At 53.0% G+C, this 12035-nt stretch overlaps 1 protein-coding gene across 1 annotated transcript; it reads left to right on the forward strand.

Annotated features, from left to right (window-relative positions):
• Nucleotides 1-3629: 3629 nt before the first annotated feature.
• On the forward strand, nucleotides 3630-5643 carry LOC126537820 (uncharacterized). The gene has a single exon (XM_050184903.3). It carries the CDS (start codon nucleotides 3649-3651, stop codon nucleotides 5572-5574), a length of 1926 nt encoding a protein of 641 aa, XP_050040860.3. The 5' UTR covers nucleotides 3630-3648; the 3' UTR covers nucleotides 5575-5643.
• Nucleotides 5644-12035: the final 6392 nt, after the last annotated feature.

Consider the following 12035-nt stretch of genomic DNA (forward strand, 5'->3'; position numbering starts at 1 on the left):
ATTGCGGTCATTCAACCCGGATCTCGCAAACTTTGGTACCATCGTCTCCGTGAAGATCAGCGGCACAAGTGGACACCACTTTCATCAAGGTGGGCCCATTCTTGACGAATTCCTGAGTGCTCGAAGATTTCGCCGACCGCCGCACCGCTAGGCCTAACGGCGGTGCGGCGTCTTTCTGGTGCGGCGTCCGCCAGCCCCGGCCGGAGACTGCCCGGCAATGGCGGCTCCGAAGACTGTGACTGGCTACGATCCTGCTTCTATGCAAGTCGTACGCATGGATACTGCTCAACTCGAGGACCTTCCACCATCCAAAGAAGAATATTTGGACGACATGGTCCGCATATGGCGGCGCAAGCAGAAGCCTCACGTTCCCAAAGTCGCCGGTGCCGCCAAGCAGCAACAGACGCCGGCTCGCTCCGCGCATGCTGCGCACGGGGACGCGGCTAGCGCGACCTTGAAAGGCGGAGCCCGCAAGCCCCAATGGCGGCCGCAGCAAACGCCGCGCTTTGGGCGCGACGAACTCATCGTGGTGCTCAAGCCATGCACAACATTGGATCTGAAAACGACCTTCGTTCCAGGCCAAGCCGGAGTTGCGGTGCGCAACCTCATACGTGACTGTGGAGAGGTGGACCTCTCTGTATGGCCTGTGTGGGATCAAATTGTGTTAGTGTGTGGACTGAACTCAGTGCCCGCCGCCGAGAGGCTCCTCGGGGACGTTATGCTGGTGGTAGGGGACCGCCAGCTCCCATTCCGTGGACACGCCAAAGCCTCGGGTGACGTCTGCAAGGGGGTCATCAACATTGACCCCAACGATACATCGGTCTCCCTTAAGCAAAAGGTGAGGTGGAGGCACGGCGAGATTTTCTCCGTGAGGAAACTGGGCGGCTCTAACGTCGCAGTGGTCACCTTCGAAGGGAAGAGGGTGCCCCGTCAAATCTACTGCAGCGACCAGGGCATCCCTGTAAGACTTTATAAGAAGACGATCCCCGCCTGTGACTGCTGTGGCACGGTGGGGCACCGGGCTGACGTCTGCCCGAATCCACAGTCAGGACGCTGCGCCCGCTGTGGCTCTCAAGTGGCTACCACTTCCGAGGGCCCTGCTGAACATGATTGCACCCCTCGTTGCCTCATCTGCGGGGGCAACCACCTCACCGGTGCTGCCGGCTGTATCGGCAAGTACCGGAAGCCTATCAAGCCGAGGACTCCACCGACCAACGCCAGGCGGAAGTCGGCTCCCAAGCAGGCTCCGCCCACCAATGTCAACAACAGGAAGTCTACCACTACGACGGGCAAGTCCGGACAAGTCAAGACGAACGCGAAGTACGGGACCAGGACGAAGGCGCCGACTTTCAACGCTGGGGATTTCCCGTCCCTGGAAAACGCCCAAACCAAGGTGAGCGGTTGGGTAAGGGCTGTCTCCGGGCCTCCCTCCCCCTTCCCAACCGAAGCCGCCCTACAGCGGCAAAATGCTGAACTCAGGCGCCAGACCGAAATTCTAGCTAACAAAATACAAGAGCTAGAGGCAAAATTGGCCAGGCTCACGGAGCCTCGGTAGCAGGTAGCAGAACAAGATGATAGGGCCTCGGTCACGTCAGGACTATCTAGCGTCTCGCAGTGCTCTGGCAGCACAACTGTCGAGCGCATGCCCATTGTAGAGCACCGTTTGGAAAATTTAGAACGCACAATTGCGGACATGCCAGGTAAAATTTTAGCAGACATCAGGGCTTCCTTCCGGGAACTCTGGGAACAACAGCTCCCGCACATTGTGCAGAGCATAACTCCAGCCGTGATAGACACTGTCCTGTCCACAGTACAGGAACGGGCTAGTGTCCAATTTAGGAACAGCCGCTCTCGCTCTCGTTCCCCGCGACCGGATTCGCGTGGGCGAAAGGTGGTCACTCGCCAGACCATAGGCTCCCAGGAACACAGTCCGGCTGCCGCCTCCCCGGAGATCGTGGTGCCTCTGTCTGAGGTGCCATCGCCTTCGGGGAGTGGGCATGCCCTTCCCAATTAAAAACAACCTTCACTATGGCTATCCGACCCCAGCGGAAAGCCCATAATAAAGCCGTAGAAGAGAAATTCGAGATCATACAGTGGAACTGCAGGGGTTTTCGGAGCTGGAAGAAACGGTCGCACCTCCAGCTCTACCTGCAGTCCCTCGGTTCCGTGCCGGCGGTCCTGGCTCTACAGGAACCCGGCGCGGAAGCTAAATTCTCGTTTCAAGGATGTCCTACAACGTGCATCCTGGTGAACAAGGCGTACACCGCAGTCCCGGTCGATCTCGACTTGGAGATTGAACAGGAATACACCAAGGTCAAGGTCCTGCCACTTAAGCGCCATTACCCGTCAATACATATTCTTAATATTTACTGCCCCCCGCACAAGCAGCGCGTAACTTTCAACGAAATCTTCTACCGCGCGCTCAAATTGGCTGACAAGGAACCTCTCGTGATTGTTGGGGACTTCAACGCTCCCAGCCTTCATTGGGGATACCACTTTGAGAAGGCCAGAGGACGCAAACTGGCGGAGTTAATATCCACACTTTGTCTCACGCTGCTCACAGATCCGGCATGGCCCACACGCGTGGGCAATTCGGTAACGCGTGACACATGCCCTGACCTATCTCTCGCTAAGAACGCTAAAGATGCCGCCTGGGAGAACCTGGGGGACTGTCTTGGTAGTGATCACTGCCTTCTCCGGATCACTCTTCTGGCGAAGGCGGCTCGCAAAAAGTGGAGCAAGGCCAAATTGACCGATTGGAATAAGTTCAGAATGCAGGAGGTACCTCCCTTGCTCTTTTCCAGCGGTTACGCTGAGTGGGCAAAGCAATTACACACAATACAGCAACAACACGTTACGACAGTTCAGACTTCCGAAGACATCCCCGCAGTGGACAATCACCTAATGCACCTGTGGGAGGCGCGCCGAAGCCTTACCAAACGGTGGAAGAAGCAAAAGCTGAATCGGAAGCTTAAGGCTCGCATTACCGAACTCACGGAGCAAGCCGCAGCGTATGCTGCCCAGCTCACGGACTCAAATTGGATGGAAAAGTGCAATTTGGCAGCGCGTCAAATGAGCTCGAGAGGGACGTGGCGTCTCTTTCGCAGCCTCATTGACCCCACTCAGACGAGAGGGGAGACGCAACGACAACTTCTGAGAGCTTTGCGCGGGTACCAAGGCACGACAGCTCAACTCGTGGACACGCTATGCGACAGGTATCTCTGTCGCATAGAGGACCCGATTGGGCCCGAGTACGAGTACGCGGGCAAGCCTAATCCAGATCTTGATGCCCCTTTTACATTCCACGACCTTAGGGCGGCTTTAGCTAAGATGCGCAGAGGTGCGGCTCCGGGCCGTGATCGCATAACAGTGAAACTATTGGCGAATCTTCCGGACTCGGCCTGCCTTCACTTGCTAGAGTACATTAATCAGATCTGGGACGGGCGTCCACTCCCTCCTGATTGGAAGACCTCCTTGGTCACTTTCATCCCTAAGCCAGGCAAGACCGTAAATACCGACAAATTAAGGCCCATCTCACTGACTTCGTGTGTGGGCAAACTTATGGAGAAGATGGTTCGCGATCGCCCCTCTCCGTACATGGAGGCTAAGGGCCTCTTTGCAGACACTATGTTTGGTTTCCGCCCGCATATGTCTGCACAGGACGTCCTCCTCCAACTACATCGCGACATAATACGACCCACAGCCATGCGCCACAACGACAAGGCCATCCTTGCCCTCGATCTTAGGGGGGCCTTTGACAACGTTCGTCACGGCAGCATCCTGGCAAACCTGAGCACCACGGATTGCGGGCACAAGGCATTCGCCTACGTCAGAGATTTCCTCTCGAAGCGTCAGGCCCTCCTTAAGATCGAGGATGAGGAATATGGCCCATACACCATGGGCACACGGGGCACTCCCCAAGGAGCGGTCTTGTCGCCACTCCTTTTCAACATTGCCATGATGCAGCTTCCACAACAATTGGCCCGGGTGGAAGGCATCCAACACGCACTTTACGCGGATGACATAACAATTTGGACTACCGAAGGGAGCGTTGGGGAAATGGAGGACCGCCTCCAGCGGGCCGCCTCCATCGTCGATAGCTATGCTATCCACTGTGGTCTTCAATGCGCTGCTGCGAAATCGGAACTTCTCCACATTAAAACCAATCCCAAAGACAACACGAGTTTGCGTCTCTTTCTGATGGGAGGTCCTATTAGAGAGGTCGAGGAGATCCGGATCCTGGGTCTGTTCATCCATCACAGACTCAGCCCGGAATCCACTATCGACAAACTCAAACGCATAGGCGAACAGGTCGGACGTGTGATCCACCGCGTTTCCAACAAACGCGGCGGGTTGCGGGGCAGGGACGCGCTTCGGCTCGCCCATGCCTTCGTAACCAGCAGGATCCTATACTCCGTACCCTACCTTCGAACTACAAAGAAACACGATGAACGCGTCGACGCCATCATAAGGAAGGTTACAAAGCGAGCTTTGGACCTCCCGGTGGCTACCTGCAACGCTAAGTTGTTGGCTCTAGGTGTGCTTAACTCCTACCAGGAGTTAAAGGAGGCCCACCTTGTGAACCAATACACGCGACTCTCGCAGACGGTGTCCGGGCGCCACTTGCTGGACCGCTTGCACATACAACACGAGTGCATTCCAGAGGAGACATGCAGGCTTCCGGAGCTCTGGCGTCACAAGCTCTGGGTCCCTCCACTCCCGCGCAACATGGACACGCAGACACATGAAGGCAGACGAAAGGCGCGCGCTCGGGCTCTCGAACACCAATATGGATTAAAGCAGGGTGTATACTACGTTGATGTGGCAGGGCCGTCGCCCACTGGATTCTACACGGCTGCCGTAGTTCACCAGGACCAACGAGTTAACGGACTTTCCTACCGCGCTTTCAACTCCGCGCAGGCCGAGGAAGTTGCTATAGCACTTGCCGCCTCGGACCCGAATTCGAAGGTAATCATCACAGATTCGCGCAGAGCCTCTGAGCACTACCTGGCGGGAGAGGTATCACCTTTAGCCTACCGCATTTTACAGCGAGCCGTGAGGGAATCGGACCCCTCACCCAAACGCATTATTTGGACTCCGGGCCACCAGGGCCTTAGAGGTAACGAGGCTGCGGACGCGGCCGCCCGAGCGCTTACCCACCGGGCACCTCAACCAGACTCTTCCGGCTCAGAGATTAGACAACCGCTTCTGCGGTTCAGGGAAATTCTGGCAGACTATTGCGAACGTCATCGGCTTTTCCCGGTCCCTGCTAAGGGCCTGAGTAAGGCCGATGAACGAACACTGCGGCGCCTGCAGACAAACACCCTGTTGTGTCCTGCAATAGCAAAACATTTTGACCCAAAAGTTGATGGGCGATGCCCTCACTGTGGGGAAGTCTCCGATAACTTTCACATGGTGTGGGCATGTCAGATGAATCCGTCCCTTCCCCCCAACCCTTCCCCCACTAGAGAGGCATGGGAGGCAGCCCTACTCAATTGCTCGGCGCTGGAGTCCCAAAGGGCTCTAGTCCAACGGGCGCGGGTAGCAGCTTCGTCCAGTGGGGTCCCAGACTAAGGACTCCACCTATGTAAAGGGCCATGTTTGGCCTGCAAACTCTCAATCCGTTGAATAAACGTTTTTCATCCATCCATCGTTGCCGCGCCGAACGCTGCGTTGCTCGACGCTTACCGCGTCCAATGCGGGGCGCGTAGTCGCTGCGCCGTAGCCCATTGTCTTACACCCCTTGGCGGGTCGACGGGAACGCTGTCGCGTTCCACTCTTGAAGGCGAAGCAGAGTAACGCATGAGTTGTTTCTTCGTCTAGCCGAACCAAATATAGCCAAGCAACAGCAGTTCACCAGGCTAAACAGTGGTTCAACAACTAAAATAAAGGCTAGTATGCTTCGCATCCTGGGCTTAACCTTAGCTAAGCCACAGCCATTTTTTTTTTGCAGCCGGCATGGAGGCGTCGATTGAGAGCGGCGACCATCGCGTCTCCGCGTTGCGGCGACAGTGGTCGCTAGAAGGTAATTAAGGCACTCATACCTACGACCATTGGTGGGAGTCGAACCAGGCACGTAGGACGGGGGGGGGGGGAGCGCCCCTCCCCCGAAATTAAGTGGTATAACCCCTCGCACCCGCCCATGCCACTATTCCTCACGCACGTTCCTAAAGCACCGCCAAATCTATGTCGACACTTGACAGCCATTCGGCGGTCAACATTTTGTTGCCTTTTTAACTCCTTTTGGATGGCGGTAGTTATCGGTGTCTCCTGGGGTGTGAAGGCCAGTTTTCTCATAGATTCGATACTCGCGCGATTACCTAGAGATGCATTCAGTTCTCACCATCTACTCAACAGCCACGCGCATCGCGGTTGCTTCGTTAGTTCTACCTTCTTTGTTTAGATTGATCCAGGGACCAGGAATGGCATGCGGTTCGTAGCGAACTGGTCTGTATACTCATGCAACGAGTTGAGGCCGGAGAAAATGCCATTTGCGTTTAACTTTTTCTTTTGCTTCATTATTTTCTAGAGTGACGGCTCGCCGCGACGCTGGCAAATCCTCGGAACCATGCGCCCGCAATATGGTTTAGATAAGGTGAAAAACAAAATAATGCAAAAGAGCGTCCATTATCAAACCCTGCAATAAACCTTAAATCCATAAGCAATATGAATGTCACCCATTACCTCGTCTTGTTTTTCCCTACTTGTACCGCACTTTTCGGGCAAAATTTGCAACTGGAAACAGGAGTCGCAAGGAGTTGAAAAATTAAGCGATCTACTTAGGGAGGGAACCAAGGCAACAGCCTAAGAGGAAGGAAGAGCGGACATTTACCAATTTAACCGTTGTTTATGAAGATATTTATGGATCAACATCTTTTTATTTAGAAAGGAAGTAGAGAAATTGCCCCCGGAAGGGGGGAACAATTCCGTGTGTTTCGAATGACTCTTCAACAGTTATCGGTCGAGCCGCCTGACGTGTCCACCTCTCTACTGTGCTTATATAGGAGTTTTTCTAACCTTCCGTGGTGGGCGCAGTACGCCTAGAGCCAGTGTCTTGAGCTCTACGCGGTTGTATGGAAATGGCGGCCACGCATCGTTATGCAGCTTCCCAAATAACAATAGGAGTCCGTTTTGGCACTTGTAGAGTAGTAGGCGAGGGATCCAAAAGTACCGTGATTGTTCCGCAAATATATATTTCTCTTTAATTCTTCGAGAGCTAATTCAAAAAACGCTACTATAGTCGGATACAACTTAAGTCTGCAGTGAAGCCCCGCCCACGCCCTCATAACCACCAGCACTGTTCCTCCGCGAGGCTGCAAGTTATTCTTCCTTCGAAATTTTTCTGTTACCCAAATAAGGCGGTTACCCCAAAAAGTAAATTATTAGCGCGTAATTTTATACGTTTGCCCTCGCCTATTACAGTGGAATGGCGAAAGCCTAGTACTTTACTGAACTAAAATAAAATGCTTGCTTCGCTGCAACTATTGACTGTGAAGCTTTACTTCAAGTGGCAATAAAGTTTCATGGGTAAAACGGGCTCAGCAGTAAAACGAACTGTACCGCAGACTTTTGAAGAGTGAAATGCTCAGACTCCATACACTTTGTCCATACATATTGCGCACCTCATTGCTTCGCTTGATGAGAAGACTCTTCAAGAACAGCAGACGCTCCCGAGGTGTCAGAGAGCGTAAGCTTTGTTTTCAAATCAATAAGATCTTAGTCCAGCGTCATTCTAGTGGGTCTGGGCACCCGACGCGGTTCTGACACCTTGTCTCGGAGCGACTTCCTCGGCTCACTGGACGGCCCAGAGTTGTGCTGTGAGGTTCGAGCTGAGCAGTGCGGTCTTCCAGCGCGAGCGGAGGCTGGTGGTGGAAGAGACGGAGGGGCCGGCATTGCCCGACTTGTGTGTTTAGTCCGGACATTCCCATAACATGTGATTAAGTGTGGCAACCTCGCCACACGATGTGCTTCTGTTTGTAGTGTAGATGTCTGGATACATGACGTGCATGAGTCTGGGGTTTCAGTAAGAATCCGTTTGTAATTGTTTGAAGTGTACTGCTTGCGTCCTGTCTAACCTAACGTGAGGGAATGGGTATACGCGTCTTTGTAACGGGTAGTGTGTCGTGATGTCGTGGAACCTGGCCATACGATCATCCCACGCTTAGACGTTTGCAGTGCCCCTCGGGGGCTCTTCCTCCTATGATGCTCTGTGAGTGAGGACTCGGGCAACGCGGTGAGCCGCTTCGTTGGGGGTGCTCAATCCAGTGTATGCTGGGATCGATAGCAAATGCCTTCGGTTATCGAAGTCGGCCTCTTTCTTGTGTATGGGATGTCACTGGAATATGTGATACGCAAGAGGCGTATCACATATAACAAGAACTACGAGAACTTTGCAAATTTTCCCGAGTTTATCCGGTGCCGTGAGCACAACTCGGACATTACCTTTCTCCGAAACCTTTTTATTGTACATATACAGGCAGTTTGCCTGACAAAGGCAGGATTCCCTAGGGAACTTTTGGCGTCCGTGGCTGAAGGCCTGACAAAAGTGGTTAAAGCTGGTGATCAGGCGTCGACGATTGAGCGACAAGCACATGAACGGGGCTAGATGCGTGGTACTGCCCTATATTCACCAGCTGATACACCGCCTTAAAAAGGTGGCGGAGAAAGGCAATGCCCGAGTTGTGCTCACGGCACCGGATAAACTAGGGAAACTTTGCAAAGTTGTCAGTGGCGCCACTTGCAGAAAAGCACCCTGCCCAATTAAACATGAACTGCCTTATGTGGAGGGCAGGACAAATGTGGTTTACAGAATTCCGCTGTCATGCGCACGTTGCTACATGGGCCAAACTGGCCGCTGTATCAACGCTCGTCTAAAAGAGCACAAGCTGCTTGTCAAGGTGCCATCGGAATCTGGGCACTTGGGGGCACATTGCAAGCGCTGTGAGAATGAATGCATGTCGCTCTTTGATAGGACTGAAGTGATTACTCTAGCACAGATCAGCGACCGTGAAATAATCGAGGCCTTCCTTATTCGTCGGGAAAAGCAGGCCTGCGTCAGCAAACCTAACGTATGTTTGACGACAAAAGAAATAAAACTCTTGCACAATAAGGTGCCATTGCGCATGCGCTTCAGGGATTGATCATGTAGCACGTGTCTACTTGCATATAAATTTGTGTCGTCTTGAGAATAAAGCCAGTTGATGTTTAGCGTTCTGTGTGTTTTTTCATGTTGCTGTCCGTGTCCTTTTTTTACGCGCTAGTGCAATGTCCCCTTATACATTATATCGACACTCCAGGTGAATTTACGCTGTCGTCGTTACCGCCGGCGTTGCCGTGATGTTCCATAAAAATTATGATTGGCTCTTGTCGTATCCTGTTAGACTTCTGGTTTCGATTTTGGGTCGTTTTCATCAGGGCGCCACTCAGCGGCAAACGCTGTAAGTTGCCTGCAGCGCTTCCCCTCGCGGAAATAAAAGGATTTTTTGTCTGGTCCCCGACTGAAGCAGTCCAGGTCTTTCTTGCGGCGCTGCGCGCCCCGGCCGTTTAGGCGTCATGCCGTAAATCTTCCTTCCGGCCGCCCCGTCGGAGCTAAAGCAAACTGGCGACGAGGTAAACCATTACACTGCTTCCTACGTGCCCTTGCCGTACTACTTCTGCTCCTCCCCCTGCTTCCGGCATGCAAGACGCCGCAACTACGTCTCCACCGTCAACCGCAACTCCTCCGCCTTTATTCTTGATGCCCAGCATGGCGTTCATACCCCCATGCCGACTTTCCTGGCGCTACCCGGTACTCCTGCGGTACCGCGGCTCACGTGGAAACGGTACTTTTGCACGTTTCTCGAGGCAACCGGATGCGAGGCACTACAAGACGAGAGGAAGAAAGCCATTTTACTGAGTAACTTAGGCTTTGAGGGACACGTCTCTGCTACGACCTCGCGTCTCAAACGGAGCAGACCAGCACTACGAAGAAAGCACCAATCCCCTGGTGCACCGCATTATCTTCAGGGACAGGAAGCAACTTCCCGGAAAAACCTTTCAGGACTTCGTCACCGCGCTACAAAGGCTAGCGCCTGCTTGTACGTTCGGCGCTTGGCACGAAAAGTCCCTTCGCGACCAAATCCTCCAAGGCGTCGCATCAACAAGAATACGAGAAAGGTTACTCTACGAAGGATCATCCCTCACGATCAAGAAGGACCAGGAAATCGGAGGAACCGTACAGCAAGCTCACAAAGAACTTCAATTCTTCAACAGCTCGTCTGTTCAGCGCGTGTCGACGCAACGCAAGATGGCGTCGACAGCCATCACCTTCCTTGCCCGGGCGCACAAGATGGCGGTTCCCGCCACCTTTCTCCCTCGACCCGGCGGCTTCAAGATGGCGCACGGCGGCATGGCGGAAAGTCGCGACCTGGGGAGGCTGGCCAACATGGCGCGCGGTCCGAACTCCGCGAAGCCAGTCGAGACATAGCGGGCCATAGCTACTGATGTAGTTCACCTCACCACATCGCATCCGATCCAGGTTGTCCAGCCAAGCACGTTTCCTGCCGTGCGTGCGGAAAAGTGGGACATTTTGCTTCAGTTTGCCGTTCGAGGAACCGAACGCATCGACAGTCCCCTGCTCGTACGCAGCTTGTTTTCGCTGCATGCCAACAAGTGTCAGGAGTTCCAGCTGACCCAAGCGTTCAGCTTCCGTCTTTTCCACTTAACGCTCCCTCGGAGTTCGCCCAGCCATACTCAGGACAATCAGGACTTCTAAAGGGCTTCAACCACGACGTTCATCTTCAAGCTTCAGTGCAACCAGTGTCTGCGAAACGGCGTCCTCTACCTCGGGTTCTCCATGAGCAAGTCTCCGCCGAACTGCAACGGCTGGAATCAGCTGATATCATCGAACGGGTCTCACCGTCCGAGTGGATTTCTCGGCTTCTCATGGTTCGGAAGAAGCACAGTACCATTCGACTTCGCATCGATCTTAGAGAACCCAACAAGGCTATCGTCATATGCTCCTTTCCACTGCCGAGGGCTGACGAACTGTTACATCGACTGGCTGGTGCTACTGTGTTCAGTAAGTTGGACTTACAGTCCGGATATCATCAGGTTTTATTGTCCGAGAAAAGCCGTGAGCTTACTACGTTCATTACTCACGATGGTCTCTTTCGCTTTAAGCGATTGTGTTGCGGATTGGCATCTGCGCCTTCCGCTGTTCAGTAGATAATTTCATCTTTTTTAAAAGACTGTCCAGGTACCTTGTGCTGCCTAAGTGATGTTTTCAATTGGGGCCGCACACAAGCTGAGCCTGATAAAATCTGCAAACTGCGCTTTCCAGAATCTCAGCTGCTGGCATGGAGCTAAATGCAAAGTGTGTATACACTGTACCAGAGCTCACTTTTCTTGGGCTTAGGTTCAGTGCAACCGGTATTTCGCCGCTGGCAAACAAAATTCAGTCAATTGTCCATGCATCGCAACCAACTCACAAGAAGTCGCTGCATTCATTTCTTGGTCTCACGCGATACTACTCTAAACTGATCCCGCATTACGTTGAATGGGCAGAACCGCTTAGGAAACTGCTAAAGCAAGGACAACCGTTTGTCTGGGATCAGGATGCTGAATACAGCTTCCAAACTATTAAGGATGTGGTTGCATGCGAATTTGGCTCTTACGCCAAAAGTGTTAAAACGTACGTGGACCGTCGTCGTGCAACAAAATGGCCTCAATTTCGTCCAGGAGATCTTGTCTGAGTACATAACTCGAGAACGGCCGGTGCTAAATACTCGGGACCATTTAAGATTTACCGTAGGGTAGGTCGCAATACTTTCACGCTTGAAAATGGCAAACGATGGAATGCATCCAAACTTGTGAAATGCCCTGCACTACAGGATTTTCTTGGAAAACACACTGAAAAGAGTCATTCCAGTGGCTACCCTTCCATTGATAATTGTCTCTCACCTTTTCTTGCATTTACTACTGGTATAAGGGATATATTACGTTTCTTGTAGCGTAGTCGTGCAGTACGCACATTGTTACTACGGTACTGACCGCCA

This window comes from Dermacentor andersoni, chromosome 4 (assembly GCF_023375885.2).
Source record: "Dermacentor andersoni chromosome 4, qqDerAnde1_hic_scaffold, whole genome shotgun sequence".
Taxonomy (NCBI): Eukaryota; Metazoa; Arthropoda; class Arachnida; order Ixodida; family Ixodidae; genus Dermacentor; species Dermacentor andersoni.